Source organism: Metarhizium acridum (assembly GCF_019434415.1).
Source record: "Metarhizium acridum strain ARSEF 324 chromosome Unknown scaffold_1, whole genome shotgun sequence".
Taxonomy (NCBI): domain Eukaryota; kingdom Fungi; phylum Ascomycota; class Sordariomycetes; order Hypocreales; family Clavicipitaceae; genus Metarhizium; species Metarhizium acridum.
In genome coordinates, this window is record NW_027094015.1 from 4,427,509 (window position 1) to 4,447,626 (window position 20,118).

General features: G+C 42.1%; 7 protein-coding genes across 8 annotated transcripts; 4 read left to right on the plus strand and 3 right to left on the minus strand.

Annotated features, from left to right (window-relative positions):
* Window positions 1–6,273: 6,273 nt before the first annotated feature.
* Window positions 6,274–7,179, plus strand: LGA1_1 (L-threo-3-deoxy-hexylosonate aldolase; the record flags this gene model as incomplete). The annotated part of the gene is made up of 1 exon (XM_007810265.2): window positions 6,274–7,179. One exon carries the CDS (start codon window positions 6,274–6,276, stop codon window positions 7,177–7,179), a length of 906 nt encoding a protein of 301 aa, XP_007808456.2.
* A 332-nt stretch (window positions 7,180–7,511) lies between these two features.
* J3458_001375 (uncharacterized protein) lies at window positions 7,512–7,928 on the minus strand (the record flags this gene model as incomplete). Its single annotated transcript, XM_066116692.1, has 1 exon — window positions 7,512–7,928. One exon carries the CDS (start codon window positions 7,926–7,928, stop codon window positions 7,512–7,514), a length of 417 nt encoding a protein of 138 aa, XP_065978578.1.
* A 1,024-nt stretch (window positions 7,929–8,952) lies between these two features.
* Window positions 8,953–10,256, minus strand: J3458_001376 (uncharacterized protein; the record flags this gene model as incomplete). Its single annotated transcript, XM_066116693.1, has 2 exons — window positions 9,577–10,256; window positions 8,953–9,229 (listed from the first exon to the last, which is right to left on the minus strand). The coding sequence occupies exon 2, from the start codon at window positions 9,136–9,138 to the stop codon at window positions 8,953–8,955; it is 186 nt and encodes a 61-aa protein (XP_065978579.1). The 5' UTR covers window positions 9,139–9,229; window positions 9,577–10,256.
* A 159-nt stretch (window positions 10,257–10,415) lies between these two features.
* J3458_001377 (uncharacterized protein) lies at window positions 10,416–13,269 on the plus strand. 2 transcript variants are annotated; one of them, XM_066116694.1, is made up of 14 exons: window positions 10,416–10,547; window positions 10,621–10,686; window positions 10,760–10,886; window positions 10,936–10,978; window positions 11,043–11,189; window positions 11,254–11,406; window positions 11,466–11,827; window positions 11,882–11,898; window positions 11,960–12,167; window positions 12,219–12,235; window positions 12,294–12,371; window positions 12,429–12,456; window positions 12,543–12,887; window positions 12,941–13,269. In XM_066116694.1, the coding sequence occupies exons 1-13, from the start codon at window positions 10,524–10,526 to the stop codon at window positions 12,569–12,571; spliced, it is 1,299 nt and encodes a 432-aa protein (XP_065978580.1). In that variant the 5' UTR covers window positions 10,416–10,523; the 3' UTR covers window positions 12,572–12,887; window positions 12,941–13,269. The 2 variants fall into 2 exon arrangements, with proteins under 2 accessions (XP_065978580.1, XP_065978581.1); XM_066116695.1 differs by having other exon boundaries at window positions 12,524–13,269.
* Window positions 13,270–13,836: 567 nt separating this feature from the next.
* On the minus strand, window positions 13,837–18,156 carry FLC3_1 (putative flavin carrier protein 3). The gene is made up of 2 exons (XM_007810263.2): window positions 15,603–18,156; window positions 13,837–15,550 (listed from the first exon to the last, which is right to left on the minus strand). Exons 1-2 carry the CDS (start codon window positions 17,747–17,749, stop codon window positions 15,520–15,522), a joined length of 2,178 nt encoding a protein of 725 aa, XP_007808454.1. The 5' UTR covers window positions 17,750–18,156; the 3' UTR covers window positions 13,837–15,519.
* J3458_001378 (uncharacterized protein) lies at window positions 13,963–14,576 on the plus strand. The gene has a single exon (XM_066116696.1). It carries the CDS (start codon window positions 14,066–14,068, stop codon window positions 14,360–14,362), a length of 297 nt encoding a protein of 98 aa, XP_065978582.1. The 5' UTR covers window positions 13,963–14,065; the 3' UTR covers window positions 14,363–14,576.
* J3458_001379 (uncharacterized protein) lies at window positions 14,747–15,386 on the plus strand (the record flags this gene model as incomplete). Its single annotated transcript, XM_066116697.1, is given in 2 exon segments — window positions 14,747–14,862; window positions 14,882–15,386. The coding sequence occupies 2 exon segments, from the start codon at window positions 14,747–14,749 to the stop codon at window positions 15,384–15,386; spliced, it is 621 nt and encodes a 206-aa protein (XP_065978583.1).
* Window positions 18,157–20,118: the final 1,962 nt, after the last annotated feature.

Consider the following 20,118-nt stretch of genomic DNA (forward strand, 5'->3'; position numbering starts at 1 on the left):
TATAAAAGAGTGAAATTTTAGCGTTATAAAAGTCTAAAAAGTAATATTTGAAGTTAATTATATAAAGAGTTATTTAAATTTATATTTTATATAAATTTATATATATAATATAACTAAAAGAATATAATCTCTTATATTTATAATAATAATTATATTACTTATAAGGCTAAAGCTAATATATTTAATTAAGAATATTACTTATTACCTTAATATATTACTTATAAGCTTTATATTTAATATTTTTATATTTAAGTTATAGGGTAATAAGTTAAATCTCTTTTTTTATAAAATATTTATATATAAATAATAGGATTTTTTTCCTTTATTAAATTAAGTAAATTTTAATTATAATTATAATATAAAATAATACTTACTTACCTAATATAAATCCCTTAAATTTCTCTTATACTTTCTCTTATTTTTATATTTTTATTACGTCTTTAATCCCTGTTTTTAGCTTATCTAAGCTAGCTAATCCCTGCTTACTAGTACTAATATTAGTAAGTAAATTTAGCCCTATTTTAGCTTACTAATTATATTAGCTAATAATAGCTTATAAATTTATTAATACTACATATTACACTAATTTTTAAAATGTAATGTAGTGTAGTAAAACTACACTACACTACACTACACTAAATTTCACTAAAAACTACAAAACTACACTACTTTTAATGCTCTGGTTGTAATTCTCCGTATAGTACGTGTTACGTTAATTTTACTTTATTACACGTATTATATTTCTTAATAACTTCTTATATTATTTTTCTGCTTTTTAAAAAGTTATATAATCTTCTTAGCCTATTAATTGTTTTCCCTATACCCTAATATTCGTGTAATAGGTACTTATATATTTCCTTAATAAGCTATTCTTAAAGTATACTAGAAATATACTATTATTTATTATATAAGAAGGTCTTACCTTTCTTAAATAAATGCGTTTTCATTTCTTAATTATTTAAATAGCTATTATTATTAATATATAATACGATTTAATGCATTTATATTTTATTTAGCTTAACTTATTATATTATATTAATTTCTCGGGTACCTAATATAAGATTCTTATTCTTAGTAGCACGTAGTAAGAGTGTATTACTCACTTACTTATTCGATTTTAAGTTCTCTCTTTAACTAAGCGCGTTTACTCTTTCGTTTTTAAATTCTTTATAATATATAATCTTAAAGTTATAATTTATAAGGGTTTTATATTATTTAATCTATCATTTATTTAAATTCTTTATAGTTAAGAATAATATAAGATTCTTATAGTTAATATAAACCTTAATTTAATGCTTTACTCCTATAAGATAGTATCTTTATTCTTTAAAGCACTTAATAATAGCTATAAGTTCTTTATTATAAATTCTATAATTAAGTTTAGGTTCGTAGAGTTTCTTTAAGAAGAATATAACTAGGTGTAATCTTCCTTAATTATCTTATTATTTAAGCTATTTACTTAGTATAAAATTTAAGGCGTTTATTTTAAGCTTATAAGGTTTATTTTAATTAAATACTTTTAATATAGGTTTTAACGTAACTAAATCTTTTATCTTTTAGAATACTATAGCTTTTAGTTTATTCTATTAAAAGCTAACTTTTTTCTTTATTAGGTTTATAAGAGATCATAAAATATCTTTATATTCGCTTAAGAACTTATAGTAAAAGTTTATAAATATTATAAATTCTTTAACTTCTTTTAGATTCTTTAATATAAGCTATTTCTTAATAGTTTTAATCTTATTTAAGCTTATTTATATTTCTTCGTGTATAAGTATATATCTTAAAAAGTGTATAGTATTCTAGTAGAAATAGTATTTTAAGACTTTAATTAAGAGTTTATTATTCTATAAAGTTTATAGTACCTTATATATATATTATTTGTGTTTCTTAAAGGTATTTAAGTAAATAAGAATATTATTAAGGTATATAACTATAAATACTTCTAGTTGTTTTCGTAAGATTATATTAATTATTCTTTAAAAGGTTACTAGTATATTAGTAAGCCTAAAAGGTATTACTAGATATTTATAGTATTCTCTACTAGTTTAAAATACTATTATTTACTTATAGCTTTCTTTTATTCGTATAAGGTTATAGGCTTCTTTTAAGTTAAGTATAGTAAACTATTTAGCTTTTTTAACTTTATCTTTAATTTCTATTATAAGTAGTAATAGGTATTAATTCTTAATTATAATCTTATTTAAGTGTTAGTAATTAATATATAATTATAATTTCCCGTTCTTCTTTAATACTTATAGAATTAAGTATCTTACTAGGGACTTTAATAGTCTTATATATCTCTTTTATAGTATATCCTTTAAATACTCCTTAAGTGCTTTATCTTACTTAGGGTTCTAAGAATAAATTTTATTAAACGTTAATTTAATACTAGGCTAAAGTTTAATCTTATAGTCCTAGCGTAAATACTCTAATAGTCCTATTTTTAGCTCTTTACTAAACAGCTTATTATACTTTAAGTATTCCTTAAAAATCTTTATTATTTTAGCTTTTAGCTCTCTAGCAATTATATATATTCCTAAAGGCCTATTATAGTTTAAATAAGGTGCCCTTTATAAGCTACTCTTAGCTTTATAATCGTATTCTAGTAAATTCTATTAAAGTTAGCTGGTTCTCTAATTAACTTGTAAATTACTTACTTATAACTAGGGTATTCTTAGTATAATATTATATTTTAAGATTACTATAATATTTAATGTAACCTAGTGTTTTATACCTTATATATTAACGAGAAGTTACGTTACTTTTATATTAATTACTTCTTAGTTATACTTTACTATAGTTCCTTTTATAATTATAAGTTAATAGAGCTTATCTTTAGGTGTTTAAGGTAATTATAATTTATTAATGAGATTTAGTAAGATAAAATTTTCTTATACTCTACTATTAATTATTACCTAAATCTTTCGTCTTATTATAATTATATTAATTATAAGGTATACTATATTACTAATATTTATAGTATATAAAGACCTATTAGATCTCCGTTAAGGAATTAGTTTTAATTATAATAATAGCTATTATTTCTTAATTTATTAATTCTATTCTTATATTATTCTTTAGCGCGTTATTTTAGGCGCTATTATTAGCGATTATCCTTTAATATATTATTAGAGCTTTCTTAATAATCGCTTAATTTACTATTTATATTAATTAAACTTAGGCTAAGCGAGTTACTTATAGTTATATAGTTCCCTTTCTTCTTATATTATAAGGTTATAGCTAAGGTAATATATGCGTTATTCTTAGTATAGTATAACTTTTCGTTTAATATCTTTAAATTAGTTTATTATAATTTTAATCATATTATAAGGGTTATTCTCCTTCTCTTTTATTCTCGTAGAAACTATTTACTACCTTACTTACTATTAAGGTACGTATAGTAATTATTATTATAATAAAAGGTTTAATTAAGGAGTTTATATTCGATTTTAGGTTTGTTTTTCTTAATTAAATAACTTTTTTCTTTCTAGATTAGTTCTAGTAAAGGTTCGCTTTTTAGTAAGGGTGTTTAGTATTCCTAAAAGTTATTAGGTATTAATTAGGTTTTAAATTCCTAATCTTTATTTAAACTAGTATTATTTATTAACGTGTAGTTTCCTTTATTACTTACTATACTAAGATTTCGCGTGAGTAAGTCTTTTTAGTTTATAGTATAGAGCTTTTTACCTTTAGGAATTAGCTTTTATAGCTTCTTTAAGGCTCTACATTTATTCGTAAAGTATTTAGTCTTACTATAATTATAATAAGTCTTTCCCTTTTCCTTATTTACGGCGTTAAGTTCCATAGGTCTAGCTAGACCTCTAAATGTATTGTATTTTTTGTATTTTTTACTATACTGTATTGTATTGTATTGTAATGTAATATATTACAATATATTACAAGATTAGAATACCTATAAATGTATTATAAGGCTATAAAATATTTAATATTATAAATAAATGCTTATATAAGCATATTATATATTAAAATAAAGCTAAAAATCACGTGATTTTGAATCTTTAAAAATTAACCTTAAAATGTGGATATTAAGCGAGATATTAAGCTTTAAAGTTATGTCTTAAAATAAAAAGTAAGTAAAGTGGGGCGAATTTTCAATTGCTTATAACTTCTTAATGTAGTAACTTATAATAGTAAAAAGTGGGGCATTTTAAAGAGCTGATTTAGCTCTTTTAAATGATATAAAATTTTTCCTTATAACCCTTATAATTAGCCTTATAATTTTAAGTTAAAAAAATAAGGGTCTTTTTTCCTTAAGATATATTTATAGGTATTTTACTAATGTAATGTAATGTATTTAAATACAATACACGAAAATACAATACAATACAAAATACAATACATAATACACTTGTATTTACTATATTCGTAAGAGCTCTGGGTCTAGCGTGGTACCTATATACTGTTAATATTCGGCGTGGCTTGCTACTATTAGGTTTATTAAACCTAGTATATAATTCGAATTTCTTGTAACCTTTTTTGTAATATTACTCGTATAAATAGTTATTTACCTTAATAACTATTTTAATAAAGTTATTAAATAACTTAAAATAATCTTCTTAATAGATGTTATTCTTTACTTCTTCTTTAAGTTCTTAATAAAAGACTTTTATTTTAGGTTTAGTATTTTAGTTAAGTTTTACTATAATACGTTTAAATTCTCTAGCATAGTAAGCTATAAATTCAATTTACTTAAGTTAAGTAAGCTATTATATAGCTTCTTTATACTTATTAGGGTTTTTAAATATAGTAAGAAGTTATTCTTTAAAGGTTTTATAATTAAAGAAGATATAAATAACTTCCACTTTAGCTTTAGCGCTATACTTAAGATATACGCGAAGGGTTAGCTCCTACTATTCTATTACTTTTTTAATTAAAAGGTTACTAATATAAAGAATCTATAACTTAGGTGTTATATAGATTTTTTCGTTAACTTATAGGTAAGCTTAAGCTTATATAAGAAAGTTCCTTATATTACCCTTATAACTATTATATAATTTAGGCTTAAGGAATTTTAGTATATTATTATTATTAATAGAGAATATAAGTATAAGATTTTAAACTATTATAAGTTTCTCTTCTTATACCTTAAGTTTTTCGTAGAGATTATTCTATCAGTTAAAAAGCTATTAATTCTACTTCTTAAGCTTAATAATCTTATTATAAAGGTACTTTATTATCTCTCTAGGGTTAATAGTCTTTCCGCTTAAAGTAAATATCTTAGAAGTTATTACTACTTAAAGTTTTAAGGTAACTTATTAAATAGAATTAATTAAAATATAATAGTAACTTAAATTCTAAGGTATAATAGGTTTATTTCTTAGAAAGTAAGTTAAGTTAAATGCTATAAAGTAGCTTTTTAAGTAATATTATAATAAGGCTATTAAGAGTATAACTCTTAATAATAAAACTATTACTTAGATTAATTAATAAAGATTTAAACTACTTAACTATAGGAATACTCTCTCCTTAAGTACTCGTTTATCTCTTTATTATAGTTCTAGATTATTTAAATCGCCTAATAATCCTAATAATCCCGTCTCGTTAGATTATTTATAAAATCTAATAAGCTATCACGTGACCTAATGTCCTTATTAGTTAGTGGCTGTACCTACCCTTACTAGTGCGGCCCAGCTTCCCGCGTCTCGTGTAGTGACGTTCGTAACACTTATAAGTAGCTTTTATAGCTAAGCTTAATCTAACTAATCTCTTTATAGCTTAAAAGAGCTTAAATCCGTTATTTTTTATATTTTTATTAAATGTATATACACTTAAAGGCCTTTTAATAGCTAAAATTAAATATATTTACCTTTATAAAGCTATATAACATAAAAAAAATCATGCTTTTATACCTATATAAGCAATTTACATGTAAAGGTCTAGGTGGGGACTATCCCGGTGTTTTGTGGCTGTCCCGGAATTTTATAGCCAACTAAGTGGCTAGCCCACTTAGTTGCCAACGGGTATGTACGTCTTGGGTCGACTCGGTCGCTTACACGGAATAATGGACCCCTCAATGCCCCCCCACAGCTATTTGTGACAATGTTCCGTCGGGTGATCAAGTTATAAACCGACGCGGCTCCTACGTCCTTCCCACCGCCAACTGTTTGATTTTGTGCTTTATTTTTTTCCAATATAACCTGGCGCCTAGTCCTGTATTCTATAGAATATTTGAGCTTTTTATCAGGCACGTAGAATATACTCGAGATGCCGGCAAGACGCTCTTTACCCGTGGGCATATACGCCCCGACCATGACCTTTTTCGACCCTGAAACCGAAGATCTCGACATCCCGACCATCAAGAAGCACGCCCAGCGCCTTATCCGCGACGGCCTGGTTGGCCTCATCACCATGGGCTCAAACGGCGAAGCTGTCCACTGCACCAGAGAAGAGAAGCTGGCCGTCACAAAGGCCACCCGCGAGGCCCTCGACGAGGCTGGCTTTACCTCGACGCCCATCATTCTGGGTGCCACCGAAGGTAGTGTGAGAGGGACAGTCGAATTGAGCAAGCTGGCTGCGGAAGCTGGCGCCGATTACACGCTCCTGCTGCCCCCGTCTTATTACCGCGCCCAGACTGACGAGGAGTCCATCGTCAACTATTTCACTGCTGTGGCCGACGCCAGTCCTCTCCCCGTCATCATCTACAACTACCCCGGCGCCGTGTCCGGAATTGACCTGGACAGCGACGTCCTCATAGAGTTGGGACAGCATCCCAATATTGTCGGCACAAAGTTCACTTGCGGCAACACTGGCAAGTTGACCCGCGTGGCTCTCGGCACCAACGCCAAGACCCCCTTCCAGGAGGGCTCAGGATACATGGCGTTCGGCGGCATGTGCGACTTCACCCTTCAGACTCTGGCCAGCGGTGGCAGCGGCATCATTGCCGGGGGCGCCAATGTCATGCCCAAGGTCTGCGCCCGTGTGTGGAACTTGTATGCAGAGGGAAAGAAGGACGAAGCCCAGGCACTGCAAAGGATTCTGAGCCGCGGTGATTGGCCTCTGACCAAGGCTGCTATTGCCGGAACGAAGCAGGCTATTCAGATGCATTTCGGCTATGGAGGGTACCCCCGGCGGCCGCTGAAGCGATTGAATGAGGCCAGACTAAAGGCCATCGAGGAGGGTATTCGGGAGGTGATGGAGATTGAAAAGTCGTTGTAAACCTTTGCAATAGCAAACCAAGATGGGCTTGTCAGCCGTCACCATTTACTGCGCTGTGCCTGCTGAGCTTCCCGAGAAGTGAATGTGAACCAACCTGCTGTATTCGTTTAATCCTCCCACAAGTTGCCATCATTCTCCCCTTCAGTTGACTCGATGCCATCGCAGCAGGGTCCGCAAGATGGTATGCCGTGCTCCTGAGACTCCTTGAGAATGCCTTCTGTAATAGAACACCGACATATATGCCGCAATACGATCTCCATCTGTAGGAGGTCCTCCACTTTTGGCAGATTAGTCACACCTTCATACGATTTTGCAGCTATGGGCCGCTTATGCTAGTCTTGCTGTAGCAAAGACAGTGCCCAGCTCGGCGCAATGTGGTCGCTTGGCCAATACCTTCCTCTCAAGCTGTCCGCCCAGACGCCGATGCTTTCGGCATTCTCATGAACTGATGAGCTGTCGCTTTGTTCGCGAAAGTAGTTTCGCCTATCCTGAACAGTCTTGCCTTTTAGAGCCGTGGCCATTTCCCGAAATACGCCCCCGAACGACCATATGTCCGCGGCCGTGTTTCTCCTTTCCAAGCAGACCACCTCGGGGGCGGCATGGATCATCGTCCTGCCCGAGTCAGCCGTAGTGGTCGCTCTAGCCAGATTTTCCCAGCTATGGGCGATTCCGAAAGCCACGAAGACCCTGATCGTTCTTGACACTGATATACTGCGGCTTGATGTCGCGGTGCCGCTTTTTGAAATCATGCAAGTACTGAACTGCGCTCACAAGACGGCCAAAGAAGCCTCTGAGTAGGGACAACTTGTCTGTCGCATTGTAACATTGGTCGTAGTACTGTGACAAGTTGTAATCTCCGTCCGGCTGCATGATTAATAACTAGTCCTTTTCACTCTTGCGACAGACCACCCGCGTCTCGTAGACTCTGGCGGATCGTCTTGTCTGTGTTTTTTACTTGCACGGGCACTTCCGATTTGTGCCTCGCGTCAACGTCGAGAATGACCTCTAGTGCGAAGTCCAGATCCATGTTTTTCGGCAGTAGGGCACTAATTTCGATGGTCCCCAGAAGTCTACTCTATTTAGGCCGCGGATCTTCACCTTGGTACGTTCCAGAGGTAGCTGTTCTTTTTTATTGTCGGGACAGTATTTTTGGATATCAGGAAGGACACCATCCCCCCTAATGTTTCTACGATAATAGAAACGGGGTACACCGTCAGCAAAAGGTAATTGTGTAGCGTAACATGGGCGTCTGTTATCCCGGTCAGCATGGCGGCCTGGACGGCCAAGCCTCGAACTGCGGCATTGTCGTAATTGTGATAGCTGATCCGAGTATTGGGGTGTACTCCGTGTTAAGGCGAGCTTGTATTTCCATGTTGGCTGCAATCAGAAGCCCGTAAGGATCTGCTAAAAGTTCAAGAACGGATATTTCCGTAATCTTGACGGCGTCTATTGCCTCATTTCGCTGTTCCGTATTGAAGCAGGCGGGTATACTGGTTACGGCACTAACGGTGCCTCCCAAGCGTGCCGTTTAAGTGAGCCCTCGCCTTCGTCTTCAGCCGAGAAAGAAGCATAGCAAATAGAGATACAGTTTTTAAATCCGCCATTTCTCCTTTGTGCTCGACCCTAGCAATGAGATTTTGAGGTTGGTCCGTCCACTGGTGCCGAAAGAATAGGTTCTCGGCGTGAGTCCGATGAATCGGATAACGGACATATCGCGACCCCCAAAAATGATTTCATATTGCATGTCATGCTTTCCAAATGAGCAGACACTCTTCAAAGCGCTTCGCTGCCGATGAAGGGTTCAGATTCATTGAAGCCAATATACGCGGGAAGACAGTACCCATCGTCCAAGAGAATCGTTTCGATTTGCCTTGTGGCTTCGCGGTAGACTGCCACACTTATATTGGCAGTGCCCAAGTCGATGCCGATGACCCATTTCTTGTCCTCTTCATTTTCCATGCTCAGAACGGCGTTTAAAATTGGATGGCGGATTTTTGTTTCACTAGACAAACCAAACACCAAAGGCCAAGCCGGAGCAACCCGTGTTGGACTAAGGTGTAAGTACCGTCAGCCAGCAACTTCTCAAATAATCAAGAGGCATGGTGCCTTATGTACTGGGTCTCAAGAAATGTAGGAGAGTGTGAAATGAGGGCGGGAATAAGGCTGGCGAAGATAGCTTGTGCGCAGAAACAAGCACATCGTCCATGGTCAGCCGCAAAACCCACCCTCATGCAGGCTGATGTTCCCAACCACAGGAGGCATAGACTATTCCACACACCTATTCCTTGTTCTGACCGTCCGTGATTCGAAAATAAGTGACATTAAAATCTCAAATCTGTCCAAAATGGCAGACTTCCCAAGTGTCGCCGGTCTGGCGCTGACTGTTGCCTCACTTACATTCGAGCTGTTCTCAGATTGTGTTAAAGGTCAGCATGGGGCCAAAATGAGAAGAGAGTCGAGAGCCGGTTCTGACAGCAGGTAGCGTACAGGCTCCTGTTGGAAGCCAAAAATATGCCTAAAGAACACCGCCATTTACTCGTTCGAGGTTGGCAATGGAGCCATGGGAGAGGTAAAGGCGAAGCGGAGGCACCCGTTTATTCTCTTCCAGCGGATTATCGCATCGAATCTTCATATTCAAAAATGGTAAAATTGAGTTGTCGGATGGCGGCTCGTCGACGTTTGGGAATGCTTCGCGTATTGCAGCATACTTCGCATGGATAGTACGCCAAGCGGTACATTTCGACAACCCATCTAAGGATGGTCAGCCAGGTCGGCATCATAAGGGCGATATCATCGTAAACTGACCAGCACTGTCGAGGACTGCATCAAGGGAATTGTTTCCATTTTGCTGGTCTGTCTTCCTGCGCGCCTCGCCATCGGGCTCGACTTTCTAAATCGAGCCCGTTCCAGGAAGCGTGCGGCGCACTCGTTTCGACACCCTCGTGTTGATCATCGTCAGTTCACGGCGGTGTTTGGGTCGTCTCGCAGTCAATTTTGAGATTGATCAGCGTAAGCGTGAGGCCAGCGCTGCTCTTGAACAGTAGTGACACTTCGTCGAGGGTTCGAGTCTAGGGGCCCGGCCATGATGCCAGTGAAAAGAGGGAAGAAAGATAGAGAGGGTGATGAAACAGAAATCAGTGCATAGGGGCACGTGACTAAAAGCGGAGCGAATCGCGACTGCTGATATGGTCATTTTATGTAAGTAGTGGGTCTATTGTACCACAGAAAAAAAATTCCCTGATTCGACGATTGTGTCAATTCTTCAGCATCCAAAGCATTATTTGTATGATAGATACCGAACATCTAAGTGTGAGAAAGGATAGACAAAGTCATCAAGCGACGCAATGTGCGGTGTCTCAGCCATATTGGTACGCCTTCTTCCTCGCTCCTAGAAACTGTCCTACTGAGGGGCAGCAAGAGACACGCTGACTGCTTTAACAGCTTGGCGACCCCGACGCTACCAGCGCCGCGGTTGATCTGCATGAGTCTCTTTATTCTCTCCAGCATGTAAGTCCATAAGCCGTCAAGAAATGATCGAGCGACAACTGTCACTGTGGGAAAATGCTGATGGTGTCATCAGCGAGGACAAGATGCTGCGGGAATTGCAGTTTGCCAGGGCAGCAGAGTCTTCCAGTGCAAGGGACTGGGGTTGGCCAGCGAAGTCTTTTCAGACGGCAGGCGGCTGCAACAGCTTCCGGGCTATATGGGTGCGTGACAGCGATCTCAACGTCTGTACGGAAGATAACCGTTCTCTAGGGATTGGTCATGTCCGCTATCCGACCATGGGTACCGCGTCTGCGTACGTATACGGAATGGTGATGGAAAATGTTTCTTATCTCTGATTATCTGATCCTTGACTCTAGGTCGGAAGCCCAGCCATTATACGTTAATGCCCCATTCGGAATCTCACTGACCGTGAATGGGAACGTCATTAATACCGAGGAGCTCCGCAGATACCTCGATGAGGAAGCTCACCGGCATATCAACTCCGATTCCGACTCGGAGCTTCTGTAAGTGATTGCATCTCGCTTCCGGCTCATTCGGCATCATCGCGCAGTATCTCATCTGTCAAAGGCTTAATGTTTTCGCACACGGCCTTCACAAGCTCGGAAGGACTCGCGCCAAAGTCGACGATATCTTTAACGCATTGGGCGATGTGTATTCCAGATGTCACGGGGCTTTTGCATGCACGGGGATGATCGCGGGCTTCGGGATTCTGGCCTTCAGGCAAGTCACATGCGGATCTCCTACTGTAGTGCCAATATCTGATGAAGATCAAAATATAGGGACGCTGATGGCATCCGCCCCCTTTGCATTGGGTCACGACCCTCAGCTACCATAGCAGGCGTATATGATTACTTCATGGCGTCAGAGTCAGTTGTACTACAGCAACTTGGCTTTCGTGATATTGTGGATATATTGCCAGGCCAGGCCGTCTTCTGTCCAAAAGGCGGCACTCCTATCTTTCGCCAGGTTGCTACGCAGAGAGGTTATACTCCTGACACGTTTGAATACATATACGTTGCCCGACTAGAGAGTTGGATTGATGGTATATCCGTATACCGCAGTCGGCAAAAGATGGGAGAGAAGTTGGCCGAGAAGATCAAAGGCGTCCTTGGAGAAAAGGGTGTCGAGGAGATTGACGCGAGTAAGTCAAACATCGATAACATAATTCATCTTTCTAACCACTGACTATTCGCAGTTATTCCAGTTCCAGAGGTGAATTATAACGTTTCTAGGGTAGACTCCAGGTTTGACGATGCTGACCTTGTGCCAATAGACGAGCAACGTCGCGGCAGCTGCTTTAGCTCAGAAATTAGGGAAGCCGTACGTGACGGCCCTCGTCAAGAACCGCTACGTCCATCGCACCTTTATCCTGCCTGATCAGGCTTCACGCCTAAAGAGTGTCCGCCGTAAATTCTCTTTCGTCGAGTCAGAATTCCAAGGCAAGAACCTGGTCATCGTCGACGACAGCATCGTCCGAGGCAGTGAGTAATCTTCAAAGCTCTCTTCGGAGTCTGGGCTAATGACCGTGTTAGCAACGTCGCGACAGATTGTAAGTCTGCATTGGCAGCTTTGCTTTTAGTTTCCAAGCTTTCCCGCTAATAATTCAGGTCCAATTGGCCAGGGAAGCGGGCGCGCTTCGCGTCGTCTTTGTCTCATGCTCCCCACCCTGCACACATCCGCACATCGTGAGTCATCCATCGCTTTTTGGCATACGTCGTTGAGAGTACTGAGTGTATGTGCAGTATGGTATAGACCTCGCGGACCGTTCTGGTAGGTATTTCCGTTCACTGTACAAGCCCGCAGACTGGAGTCAAGGTTGTGACGCTGACGTTCGAAGCTCTAATTGCCTACAACAGGACGCAGCGAGAAATCGCCGATTACCTAGGCGCTGACGAAGTCGTCTTCCTAGACGTCGACGGCGAGAACGGATTGAAGGCGGCGTGCATTGAAGCCGCTCAGGGTGAGACTCCAATCAAAGATATGGAAATAGGCGTATTTACGGGCGGATACGTGACTGGGCTGCCAGATGGATATCTCGAAAACCTGAGCGACCTTCGAAGTGGCCGCCGGCAGCAGAAGGTTGGCTTTGAAAGCCAAAAGGCTGGTGAGGACGAGGAGGGAAGGGTGGCTGCGAGGCCAGCACCTGCAGGCCTGCCATGCTCGGGCGACGCTGCTACCCCCGACCACCGCGAGGATATCAAGCATGTGGTTTGTGAAAGCCGAAGCTACCAGAGCCGTGACTAATGTTTGACAGCCTTTACAATGTCGCAAGTGAGCCCATAGATCGTGGGAGGTAGAGCCTTGTTCGGCCATCAGGCATCGGCAAGCACCACTGGAACGGCCTGAGCACCGCAGCGCTCGAGCTCGACGATCGGGATGATCTGGCTGACCTAGTGGGGCCCATACTCTGCCCAGTTCGTTTCTATACTCACCCTTCCTAGTTTAGAGAGGGCTCCGCGATGTCTCGACGACCTCATGGGCTAGTGATGGCAAACGCGCCAAAGTGACTGCATGTATCTATGAAGAGGAGGAGCATTATTTCTGCCTATGCTACTGAATATATGTATATATATATATGTGTGTGTGTGTGTGTGCTTGTAGGTACTTCAGGGGCTACCCGCAATCAGGAACAAGCAATGATCAAAACGCTCTCATCTAAAGAAGTGGCCGGGAAGGGGGATAGAACAATGAGTGGAGTGGAGTGAGGTCTAGGTCGAGCGGTAGCAAGTAGGGAGCGAGCGAGCGCGATCAGATATAAATTATATTTAACAATTTATTTTAAGTTCTTAATTTCCTTAGCACTACAAGCCTTAGCACATGGAGCAGTAGTTATGGAGGAACTTGGTTCCCAGTCCCATCCCAATGACTTGGAGCAAGAAGCGGCAGACCAGGAGAAATCGCCAGCCAAAATGAAGAGACGAACCAGAAAGTCAACAACCTAAAGTTTGGGGGCTGGTCCTATGGAGAGTTGATAACACATTTAGACAAGTGGTATTGACTCAGTATCTGCTACTGGATCACGCCATCCTCCACCGCTATTTCCAAAGCGATTCGTGCCAGTGCCTGGACTAATAGATCCGATACCAAAGAACCAGTTAATTACAGCGCCACGCGATGTTTAAAAAAATACGTGACGTAGACATCGGCCGCCCAAGTGTGACATCTGCTCACGCCGAGGTACAGGGTAAGCTGATCGGGATGTTCTTGGTTTCTGGGCGAGTCACGCTAATGCTCGAGCACTAAAGAGCTAGGGTTCCAATGAAACTGGTAGCAATGGTCTTAATAACTGTCTAGAGGTGGTTCTATCTCAGGTAATGAGCGTGGTTTATATGTTAGTGAAGCCCTGGGCTTTGCTGTTCTGTTCACTTCACTGTTCACGATGCTCTTCGCTTACTGCAGATGGAAAAGGACAAGCTTCTTGGTTGGGCTGTTCGTCAAGGTATCAGAGAGCGAGGAATCGCTTCATCACACTCTTCGATTAAGAAGACATACTATACAGGATGCACTTCGCGAAATGCGGATACGGCTGTTGGATACATCCAAGTTGAAGCACAAGTACAACCTGCAGCTCGAGTCCGCTGACCAGTCTGGCGACGAGGACGGAGCAGACGACAGATCAGCTAGTTCGTCACCGAAGCTTCCGCGAGCTTATGTGGCCTCGAAAAAGAGGCATTGAAGCTATTCGACAAGACCAGAAAATGCCCCAAAACGATTGCGTTGGGCGGCATTCGACAAGACCAAGTTTGAAGAGTTGCCGAAAGACTGTGTCGACTTTCAATGAGGGTATGCGCAGTTCTTGAGCTCATACCAGTTGGAAAAGCATTGCAGAATGCAGGAAGCAGCTTTCATGCAAGTTCTTCAAGTAAATAATCGAATAGATGATTTGTTTCATCTCTTCCAGTCACTTCAAGAATCTGCGGCTTCAAAGCCGTCAATCGCAGTGGTCTGTCAGACCACTCAAGCAACATATGACCAACGAGCAATGCTCATGACAGTATTCAAGGCTGTAAACCTTTCAATCGAGGCCGGGAAACCCTTGAATTGCCAATGTGCCCTTCCGATGCTCTGGTACAATGATGAAACCGTCTTTGACCACCAGGGTCCAGATGGCGCGCCACCTTGCAGATTCCATATGACATCTCCATTCAACTCAGTGGCTTCACAAGGGACTTCGAAGTGAGAATATCGTGTTTAGTGATAGTGAGGATGGACTTATCTCACCAGCATTGTGCGGCTTCGAATACTCCCGGCCAGCTGACCTGGACGAGACAAGCGAGAGACCGTCGGAGAATCCGTGGTTCGACCTGTACCGCCATGCCAAGACGCAGTTTAATGTGCCGCGAGAAGGGCGAAATGGGTTCCGAAAATTGTACAGTGTCTGCAGTTTGGGAGCTGTGCTGTACGAGCTTGCAGTGTTGAAGCCGATTAACATCGTATTGGGGTTGGACCGGAAGCAACGGCCCAAGCCTGCGGCGGTGCAAGGTGTTCAAACACAACTCCTATCCCACAAAGGCATATCTATGCTTAAATCAGCGGCCGGAGACGTGTTTGCTGGCATTGTCAAGTCTTGTCTACCTGCTGAGGCGGTTGACAACCAAACTTTGCAGCTAGAGTTTTGGGAGAGCGAGGTCATGGTGTTTGATGGTATGATGGTATACTCATTGCTGTTGTTTAGAAAATGCCAAGGCATCGTCATTTGAAGTAGGCATTATGATCTCAATTCTCATCATGTTAACCTCAACGAAGCCCATTTGTGCATGTTAACCCTTTACTATACATATGCTTTGCCATCTCGCACCTCCACTGCCAAAGAATGCTTGATAGACTTTAATATTACTCATATCCTGCCCCACGTTTCCATGGACTGATTCTGGCGTTAGCGGGTATAGTTTCAACCAGGTCCGGTGGAAACTCACCTTGAATTGTTCACCTGCCGGTAAGACGGCGGTGCGCCTCCATACGATCCCACGCTGGGAGTAGGAGAGGGGGTTCGGAATGGACTCTGCTCCCTGCTAGACGGGAACAGCGGCATAGACGGGTTTACCGGTGAAGACGGGCTAGCAGATCGGTTGCCGCCATGCATCGGATGGAGATGCCCGTCATCTTCCAAGTCCAGCTGCGACTTGTATCCTCCTTTGTCACCACGGGCCGTGGCAGCCAAGGCGTCCAACTCGGTGGTGGTTGTCAGATGAGTCTGTGATCGCATAAACGAAGCACGATCATCAGCCATGTACTGATAGCGCGCGTCTGGATTTTTCCGGAAGAAGGTAAAACTTGTGGAAATAATGACCATGAGTAGCAGAATCAACGAAAATGCAGCATTAAGAACGAAAAATACAACGCCCACAGCGCCAATAACAATACCCGGTGCACCGAAAACGTCGGAGAAGACCAGCAAGCAAATTGCATTTACAAAATTCACCGCATAAATGCCGATATTAAATGAATTAGTCGACTTGTCCATCCAGGGACGCAGGACAGAACATGCAATAAGAGCAGCTAATTCAAGGATGAGAAAGCCGATTGCTTGTGCAAGGCCAGCCTTTTGCGCAAAGGCGACAAACATGGCCTTGATTAAGATGTAACCGAGGACCGGCACAACAAAGTAATAGGCCGACGCACGGAATTGGATATACAGAAATCCCCACTTGTTCAAGGCTTGCGGATCGGAGAAGAGGATATAGGCCGGGTTTCTATGCATGGCAATTGATCGACGCGCAATTCGGATGACCTTACTAGAACCCCAACCGAGAATGATGGAAACAGCGGCGAAGAATACCACGGCCAAGATTGCCAATGCTGGCGAATCGATTTGTGTCAGTTCCCATAGGCAAAGAATGGCAATCTGCGGAAAGCTAATAAGGCACAGGCGGAACATGATGCCCTTGAGAATAATACGCCAGCCGTTTCGAAATTCCAGAAACTTGTCCTTTGATACGAGGCCCTTTGATGCACATAATTCGAGAATTCCCTTGAATGCGACAACACCGATGGCGGTGACGATGACGAACAAGGAGAACCAGACTAGACCCGTGAGGAAGAGGTTAGTCGACTCAATTTTGGCTCGGAATGCCACACGTTGGATGCCAAAGACCAGGTAGGATCCTGAATCATTGGTGATGTTTCCTGCACGCTTCAAGATGAGCGCCGCTGTACTGGACACACTTTCGGGAAGCATGGAGAGACCACGTTTAGCGAGTGACTCGGCGGCTTCGGCTACGTCGAGACCACGTTTCTCAACCTGAACGGAGATGGTCTTTAGAGTAGAAAACAGGCTTGACGGCGTCCCACCGGTGGCACGTTGGTACCAAGTAAATATCTTCTGCATCCAGTTAAGGTGGATGATTCCCATGGACCACTGAAAGTTTTGGGTCCAGGCTTGCACAATCGGGGGGAGGCGGAGGCCAGTCAGTCCAACAATGGCCTGAGCCTGGAAGTACCCAAACAAGGAGAGCGAATTAGCAGCAACATGAGCAGCAGTATTTAGATGGCCCAGTCCGCTCACTGCTGCAGACGACAAGAGGGCCAAGCCGGCGATGATGGCCGTCGCCCACTTGACGCCCTTGAGGTCGACGGTTTTCCCGTTGGAAATCCTAGCCTCGACACAGGCGATTTGATCCTTGGTGTCAATCAGATTCATCTTTACGCGCACCATAGCGTCCAAGTCGGGGATGCCAAAGGCAATGCTGGGGACGTCCTTGGTGCTTTCAGCAGGAACAGGAATGGTCCAGGTAAACTTGGTCTTGCCAGCCACCATGGGGCAGATACCCTCCAATCCCTTCTTCCCGCATGGATTGAAGTCGGTTTCGACGATTTTGAGACCATAGACTAGAACGACCACGTGGAATGAGACTTTTCCCTGTACGGAGGACGTGGCGACTACGTCGATAGTTGCAGAGTTGTTGGACGGTGTGTATACGACGTTGAAAAGGCTGGCCTCGAACTTGGAGTTGGTTTGGCAGGTGTTGAGTGAATTTGATACGAGCATCTTTTCGCCCGCGGCCAGTGATGGGAGAGCCACCATGGCCGCCATGATATTCGCTAGCGATGGAGAGAATCTCATGCTGGCGGTGTTTTGATCGGGGTGAGTCGGTGAGTGGGAAAAAGCCGGCGTTGGCCGAGCCAACTAGGGAATGCGAATGCGGATCGACAGCGTCGACGGCGGATGGTTTTAAGAAGTCGTCATGTATGCTTTTCCAGGGGGGTAAAAAAGAAAGGCTCGAGCTTGGATTGTCTTTGGAAGGAATTTTGGGGGTTGGCTGAACGATATGGTCGTCGTGCGATGCTCGGGCGGGAAGATAGCTGGGCTTGATAGGGGTTCTGTATGGAAACGAAAGACAATCAATGAATGTATGTACGAAATAATTTATGCAAAGGAATGACCGTCGCGGTATATGCCTGCAAGTGACCAAGGTAGCGTATGCCGTGGGATGCAAAAGAGAAGGCACGCGCACGAGGGGAAAATGCGAAACAAGAAACTGGAGTGACAGACATGCAAGGCTATGTCAATCCGGAGGGATCCCGAGGGCAGGACCTGGGTGGTCCCTGCGCCTCTAACGTTCAATGTTGGCTAGTAAGCTGGCCTTCAATGGATCCCTGCAGTCTTGGCGCTTGCGCCTCAGGGGTAACGGACATCTGGAGCCCAGTTCCACTGGTATTTCCTGGCATTATTTGATGACGGCCATTCCAGCCGGTGACGATGAGGAAGAAGATGATGGGTGTTTGGCGCTGTGGCGCAAATCTGTTGCCGTGCCAGGGAGTACTTGACGATTTGCATCCAGCGTCTATTCGCAGCCTGACCGGCAAAGCAACTATGAGTGGCAAAACTTGTCGGATGCAATTCATAGACCGGCGTGTTTTGTTCATTTGACAGCTTTTGAACTCATTGAATGATCGATCCTATTCACCAGCAGAAATGGTCCATTGACAAAATTGAAACCAATGGGGAATGTCAGCCCAGGGGCCATTGTCACGGCGGTCATACTCGAAGAGAGAGACTTGCGGCCCAGAACGGTCTGAAGAGAACACTGTGCAAGAAAGAGAGATAATTATTGGATATTGACCAATGAAAGACTCTTTTTGTTACTGTCGGTTCCTCCCCCTACATGTCTACATCAAGCTCAGACATTCACTCTCTAAATTCCGGCTTTAAATAATGTGCTTTCTGGATACTGGGGGTAAAAAATGACAGACAAGTCCGCGAATATCAAACTTCGCCGTATTGATGTCAGGGAATTTTGACAAATCAGTGATTGCTACATTGAAGTTACTTGGACCAGCAAGAAACACAATCAACACGTGAAGCCGTCATGGGGTTGGACATGGTATTGACCATTGAGATAGAGCAACTGGGATAGAACAACAACAACAATGTTGCACGGGCTGGTAGGCACAGGGTACCCGAGGGAACGGCAGCGAGGTAAATGTCTTGCTTATAACGCAGACGAGAGTGAAACATGCCTACCTAAGTACCTAGGTAGGTAAGCAAGAACAGAGCAAGAGAGTAACATTGTCATCCAACGTCCCTGTCTGGTAGTTGGGCAGCGGCTGGTGCTCCAAGATTTTTGGCTCTTCTCATGCTACAGTTGCTGACATTGGAAAGGTACGTCAGGGCTCAAATTCTGTCCAGGATGGGTTCCGTGGTGCTGGGATCTGTTCAATGTTTTTAATATAGCAGCTTAGAAGACAACATGGAACCAGCGACTCGCCATCGAAAGGTATCAATGATAGCTTGCATCAACCCCACAAGGTATGAAGCCAGCGGACTGCGCTCATAGTCCCTCCGGAAATGGGCTTGCCTCTACATGTGAAGACGAGGAATGATGTACTCGAACACTCTCTGTAGTGACAAATCACATTGGTAAATCATGACGTTTACCGAGTGGGTGGCAGCAAAAAAAAAAAATCAACAAGATTATTTGCTAGACTCGCGGGATTCGAATAATGGCGTAAAAGATAAAAAATAAACACGGGGGATAAAAAGAGTGTGCCACCTTTTCCTCATGCCAATGCCGTCAGGCCAGGCAGTCGTCGGACCAGTTGGCTAGGAAAAGTAGAGTAAAAACATTTCTTAACCACATCTACCAGAGCTGTCTTTTGGCTCTTGAACGTCCAGGCAATGGTCTGCCCCGTCCCCACATGTCAACTCGATGCGACCAGAGTCACGTCGCCCCTCAACACCCGAATAGAATGTGCTGGTCTCTTTGCCACGTAAGAAAAATAAGAGATAATGGCCCAAGTAAAATGTGCGTCTTCAGGCGTCGGCAAGCATCAATTGATCTGATTGGAGTTGGCCGGAACTAACCCGTCTGGTCCCGCCAGTGGCCGCACCTACAAGAAGTTAATTGGCCGAAAGCCCTTAGTTTCGGTCCCTAGATAACTAGAGCATTGGTTCAAAATTGTGTCATATCGACTCTACACGGAATTACCTAC

Excerpts from the sequence above, each read along its gene's own strand:
- FLC3_1 (XM_007810263.2), bottom strand. The coding sequence starts at position 17,749 with ATGAGATTCTCTCCATCGCTAGCGAATATCATGGCGGCCATGGTGGCT. Across the intron at positions 15,551-15,602 it reads CGGCAGGTGAACAATTCAAG|TCCATGGAAACGTGGGGCAG; the intron begins GTGAGTTTCCAC and ends CGCCAGAATCAG.
- J3458_001378 (XM_066116696.1), top strand. The coding sequence starts at position 14,066 with ATGCTCTTCGCTTACTGCAGATGGAAAAGGACAAGCTTCTTGGTTGGG.
- J3458_001377 (XM_066116695.1), top strand. The coding sequence starts at position 10,524 with ATGTGCGGTGTCTCAGCCATATTG. Across the intron at positions 10,687-10,759 it reads CTCTTTATTCTCTCCAGCAT|CGAGGACAAGATGCTGCGGG; the intron begins GTAAGTCCATAA and ends TGGTGTCATCAG. Across the intron at positions 11,190-11,253 it reads GATTCCGACTCGGAGCTTCT|GCTTAATGTTTTCGCACACG; the intron begins GTAAGTGATTGC and ends CATCTGTCAAAG.